This window comes from Nanorana parkeri, unplaced genomic scaffold (genome assembly GCF_000935625.1).
Source record: "Nanorana parkeri isolate BGI_ZX_2015 unplaced genomic scaffold, ASM93562v1 scaffold988, whole genome shotgun sequence".
NCBI lineage: Eukaryota > Metazoa > Chordata > Amphibia > Anura > Dicroglossidae > Nanorana > Nanorana parkeri.
This window is the reverse complement of record NW_017307256.1, coordinates 59667-65666: the sequence shown is the minus strand read 5'-3', so window position 1 is coordinate 65666 and position 6000 is coordinate 59667. Positions and strand designations below refer to the sequence as shown.

At 42.5% G+C, this 6000-nt stretch overlaps 1 protein-coding gene across 1 annotated transcript in view; it reads right to left on the bottom strand.

Moving 5' to 3' along the window:
* Positions 1-220: 220 nt before the first annotated feature.
* AKNA (AT-hook transcription factor) overlaps positions 221-6000 on the bottom strand; it is a 59287-nt gene continuing 53507 nt past the window's right edge. The window contains exons 19-20 of the mRNA XM_018566919.1: positions 4928-5051; positions 221-657 (exon numbers count right to left, since the gene is read on the bottom strand). Of these exons, the coding sequence (XP_018422421.1) occupies positions 417-657; positions 4928-5051 (365 nt within the window). The 3' untranslated portion in view covers positions 221-416. The remainder of the gene's footprint in view (positions 658-4927; positions 5052-6000) is intronic.

Sequence of the window (6000 nt, the reverse complement as noted above, 5' to 3'; positions counted from 1 at the left end):
TTTATAATAGGTTTTTCTCCAAAGGGAATCTGCTGTCTGTAGAAGGGTCCTGAATATATAGAGTATTACCAGATATGGGTAAAGGGAATGCTGATGTTAAGATGGAGGAAGGGTTTGTGCCCTGATGTCCTGAACTGATGTCCTATGCCTATCCCCCTCCAGCTTTGTCTTGACACCTGTCCTTTTCTATGCAGTATATTTCTTTCTACCAGTGCAAATGGCCAATGAAAACTGGCCTGTGGGAGTGGGCATGTCTTCTACGGGATGTCACAGATAATGTACTGCATGTTTGGTTTATCTGGAGAACAATGAGTGCAAACAAATGTACAATATTAGGAAATAAATACAGCTACAATATTCATTCACAGCCATTATTTGGTTTTGTGCAATTAAATTATAATGGGCTTTGCTGATTCCTAGAAAAGACAGGAACCTCGAAGACTGCGCTGCATGCTGAGGTCTGTGGTCAGAGATTGGCACATTCGTTTGCTGGTTATTTTCAGTTCTTGGGCTGCATCTAGTGCCTGGCTCAAAGGGTAGCTTAAATCATACAGGTCTCCGATGTCTGAATTAGGGGGAGGAGCCACAGCAAATGAAGATCGTATGTCAGTAACATTATACTCAACAGGAACATAGATGCCAGGTGGAGTGCTGTATCTGAAGAGAGGAAAGAGGGGTCAGTACACATATTAAGGTTCAGGGTAAAGTTTGATATGTGTTAAATAGGTAGGACTTGATGGACTAATGTCTTTATTCAACCTCAAATACTATGTCAAATACTATGTGATTCAAAGTCGAAAGAAAACTAATTCAGTGAATTAATATAGCTAAACAGCAAACCGTGCTGATGTCACGTCAAAACATCAGGAGAGGAGGATGTCATGGTGGCAGGTCCTCTGTAAAGCCCACCTACCCACCAATACCAAACCTTACTCGCACTTTTCAGCCACTCTGTTTGTTGGAAATACCTGGCAGTATGTGGCCTCCTCCTCTAATTCCCAGTTGGTTCAACCACTGTCATGTGGGCCAGTTCATAAAAGTGACTCTGCTGTGAGAACATTATGGGGGCTGCCATTGCTGACCTCTCCCTAGCTCCCTGGCTGCCATGCTGATGCTTTGGCTTCAATGCTTTTTAAATCTATGACCTGCAATAAAAACAGAGGAATTCTGACTTTCCTGATACTCATTTACAGCAAGGTCTGTGACTCAAAAGTACTCAAGCCAGAGAGCTAGATAACTGGTATTTTCAAACGTGGTCCAGCAAAGGCAGCCCCTACACATATCCCACAACAGAATCACTAACACAGAGGTTTCAGGGTTTAGGTGAACAGAGCAGCGGGAGAGGGTGGGGAATGTATGTATTGGTGGGTGAGGGTGCATAGGAAGCAGTCACGGCTCCTTCGATTTTGAAATGAACTTTTGTTGAGCCAGGTATTTCTGACAGGGCCACCCACAGCTCGATTTTTGGTTGATTCAGCAGGAAATAACCGAAATATGAGCCGTGTATGGTTAGCTCTACATTTTTCAGGGTACTGCTTAGGCACAAATAACATTTTGCTACCTACAAAATCTGTGTAGTCAAACAGCATAGTCTACTGGAATCTCTACGTGTTATTTACACCACAGAACCTCATCTGTGAGTTGTTACTAAGAGCTCATCTTTTACATGGAGGCTTAGCCTAACGCACCCGTGTTACCTCGGTCCGAGAGCACCACAGTGGCCCATAAGGGTGCGGACATTTGACAGGTGGATTGTAAGTTAGTATGACTTGGCTCTAAGGATAGGGATTAGTCCTCTTGTTGGGGAAATTCAGCCTTTACTAACCTAATGAAGCCAGCATCAGAGGGGTGCACCGAGGAAGCTTTTATGGCTAATAGATGGCTGGCACCTTGTTACTTGCTCCTAAACAGGACTTTAAAAATAAAATGTTTAAAATGATGAATAGACGAGACCTGCCTAATTCTATCCATCTGTTTATCACAAAATTGATCGAATACTGTTTAATAACATTCTACCATATGGTCAACCCCTCTAAATCTTTAAATATTCCTGTTCTGGTTTGATACCGTATATTTTCTGTGAACCACCATGATGTGATATGATCAGTACTTGTATCCTTGATGCTGTATTGTTAGTTACAAGGATATTATGCCTATTCAAACTGGATTGTGTTAGTATTCTACGAATGTATCACTAAGATGCTGTGCTGCATGATACAACTGTGTAACTGTTATTCTGTACCTATGAAGTGGAAAATTCATTTCTTGTTACAAAAAATGGTTCAAAATGACAGGTCCCCTCTAAAAATGACACTTACAAGCTACAACAACAGCATTATTACTGGATGAATGAAGCACAGGGTCTGCCTTCCGCTGCCTTCTAGCATTACATTTGCTACTGTGCTGCAGATGCTCTTTATGTGAAAGAAGGACTAGATTTTACAATACAAATATGAGTGAAGGGAAAGATCTACCCCTTTGGCTCTAAGGAGCCTATTTATTAAAAAAATTTGCAAAGCTATTCATCCAGCAAAGCTGCAGGTACATCTCTTCTGTGCAAATTAACCAGCTTTTGTGCGAATGGGGCAACATTTAAATGTTCTTAAAGCTGAAGTAAATACAGCATATCAGTACATTATGGCAGACATATCTGCTAAAGTGGGCAGACTTATCTGCTAGTCATCCCCTTCCAGCACTGCGCTTCTCCCTCACTTCCATCTTTATCCCTGTCTTCTTCCGGGTTCTGATTCTTTGGCCACTTGACTGGCCAGGCCCCGAAGACACAACTCCCGCAAATGCACATGGAAGTTACTTTTTTCTGCTGAGCACTGAGCTGTGTATGCATGACTCAGAGGGTTATTCACAAAGCAAGCCGAAGGATCATCCCTAGCCCCGGCTGATCCTTCGGCTAGCTTTGGCCGCCGGAGCCCTTTGGTTCAGTAGAACCGAAGGGCTGCTGTAGGGGCTATAGGCCGTACAGCTCCTGACGCTGGCCGAACAGCTCAGCTGAGCCGAAGGCATATGCTTCGGCTCGACTGTGCCGAAGTGAAAACCAAAGCGGGGCGAAAGCCTCGCAACTGACGGCTGGGCGGAGCCAGCTGTGATCTCACGGCTGGCTCCGCCCAGTTGCAGTGACAGATCAGCGTCCCCAGGTTACCTGTGGACGCTGAACTGTCATTAAACAATGACAACTTGGCAGTGTCGGCCGTGATGTCACGGCTGGCTCCGCCCAGTTTCTGTCATTTAATGACAGCCCAGTGTTCTATCACTGCTAGCTCCACCCAATTGTTTTTCTTTTTTAAATGTTTTTTCAATAATCTTTATTTTAATTGTTTCCTTTTTAAAAAAAAAAATCTTTATTTTTTTTAAATTGATCATTTATTTACATTTGTAAACATTTTTTTTCTTTCAACTTTTTTCACTGATTTTTCTATTTTGCTCAGTACCACGGAGGTACCGAACAGAATAGCCGAGCCTCACTGCCGTTCGGCCCCTATGAGAATAGGCCGAACGGCAGAGAGAAGCCTGCCGGAGGTTTGGCTCAGCCGATCCAGATGTTGGAACTCCTTCTTCACTTCGGCTCAGTCGAACATGTTGAGCCGAAGCAAGCCGATGTACGGCTGAAATCAGCTGTACAAGCCTGAAGTGAATAGCCGCAGTGAAGTGAATAGCGTTCGGCTCACTTCACTTCGGGTGGGTTATTGACTCGGCTGCCTTAGACAGCTTTGTGAATAACCCTCTCAGTGTACATAAAAAAAAATAGCTGAAATGCAATAGAAAGTTTTTATGGCAGAAGAGATTTACGCAGTCTCTTCTGTCACAGAATGTCTGCCTTTCAGCCAATTTTTTAATCCCATGACTCAACTTCCAATTTAAGGCTATTTTCTCTTCCGGTCAAATGTTCTTCAAATATTATGAGTGTTAGTGAATAGCGGAAAATACTGCATTGTGTTCACTAAATGGAGCTAAATAAATATATCTTAGTAACAAGAGATATAATGCAAGAATTTTAGAGAACGCTATAGGGAATTAGCTATTCAAATATAACCACTGCTACTACAGGGGTTTCCATAGTAGCAATGGTTACATTTGTCTGCTAATTCCCTCCAACATTCTCTAGAATGAATACATTGTATTAAATACATCTTGGTAACAAGAGATTCAATGTAAGAATTCTAGAGAATGCTGCAGGGAATTAGCAGATAAATGTAACCATTGTCACTATGGAGACCCATGTAGTAGCAATAGTTACATTTATCTGCTAATTTCCTTCCAGCACTCTCTAGATATCTTACATTGTATGTCTTATTCCCAACATGTATTTATTCCCTATGACTTTCATCTCCATCTAGTGGCCAAAAAATGTTCCCTATTTATGGCTGTACGTTTGACGAGAAGAGAAAAAAGCCTTAAGAACTTTCCATTTTGCCCCACTCACACAGAACCAGCATATGCAGAATGGATACGCAGTTTTAGTTAATAGCTATGCAAAGTTTTTTTTTTAATCAATAGAACCCATAACAAAACACAGTACAGGCTGGGAATGCGGATAGTTTTTGCCCTTTACTAAAAGCTGATTTAATCGCAAAATAGTACAATACGTGCTGTTTTGTGATTAAAAAATGTACTGTCAGACAAAAGCAAGCAAACTGCCCCTCTTACAAGCACATAGAGGTTTATAATTGGTCATTGTGAACTATCATCTCTATTAGGGATGAGCTCAGGATTGGTCTGTACTTGAGATTGTCTGAATCTGGAAGGAAGCTGTCAATGCCTGCCCAATCAGCTGCAGCCAGGTATTCCTCGCCCCGCAGATGCACAAAGGGGTCGGGCTGATTAGGACGGCACTGACATGTTCCTTCTCGGTTTGGATTGAACCTGAGCTCATCCCTGGTCTCTAGGATCAGTCATGAAATCAATAACTCACATGACAGGAGGGCTGTATGGCACAGGTGGACTGGGAACATAGCCTACTGGAGGAGGATGACTCATATACCAGTGCTGGCAATGCTTATTCCTTCGATGACGCCTGTTTTCATCATTACTCATTCCTGTAGGAAAAAGGAGGGAGTCAGAAAAGGGCAGACTTCTGTTGATAGAAAAATATATATCTGCATAATGGGGACCGGCAGCGGTAAAAGGTCAGGCCACCCAAAAAAATTTTTTCACTGCTAAGTAGATGCATGAAAGCTCTACAACCTCTCCTTTTAATTTTTTTCAACAAAGTGCAGAAGGATTAGAACAGATTACGTTTCATGGGGACTCTGGAAGTAAGAGAAATACACAAGCTGCCAGTATTTACTTCTTTCGGGAAATGTTAGCTGCCTCGTTGTCATGCTGATTCAGTGTCCTCTAATCTCTCTACATCACTGAACCAAAACAAGTAAGCATATCAGGAAGTCTCACTTTACTTACTGCATACTTTCCCGGATCGGTGATTTTAGGAATTCTGAAGCTAGAGTCACTCATGCTATACATATTTTCAGAGGGAGATTAGCAGTGACAGGTCTTTTATACCCCACAGTACAGGTTTCCATTTTATACTAAGGAGAGTGCAGCACCCAAAGCTTCAAGGCAGGCAGGAAAAGCCAGGAACTATGGAAGAGAGCGGTCAATTCAAGTTATAAGAAACCACTGGCAAAAAGTCCACCAGACCCCCCCCCCACCATCAGGTGGAGTGTTTAAACCCCAGCCCAAGCATTTTTTGCTTGATGCAAGGAACGGTTATAACCTTTTTCAGGCTTCGATTGCGGCCAGTGACCTTAAGAAGGAGAATTCTTCTCACCGAAGAAGAAATGAGGAACCATAGAAGCCATGTTCTAATCCTTCTCCAATTTGACAAAAAAAAGTAATAACTTCCTTTATCCCCACTGAAGAGATTTTTCCATTATTTCCTGTGTTTTGGACAGCCTGTCACCGGGACAAGAAGGGAGGGAAAATCTCTATACTGGGCGACACAGACGGCAATAAAAACGGACAGATCGTCTAATCCTTCCCTAT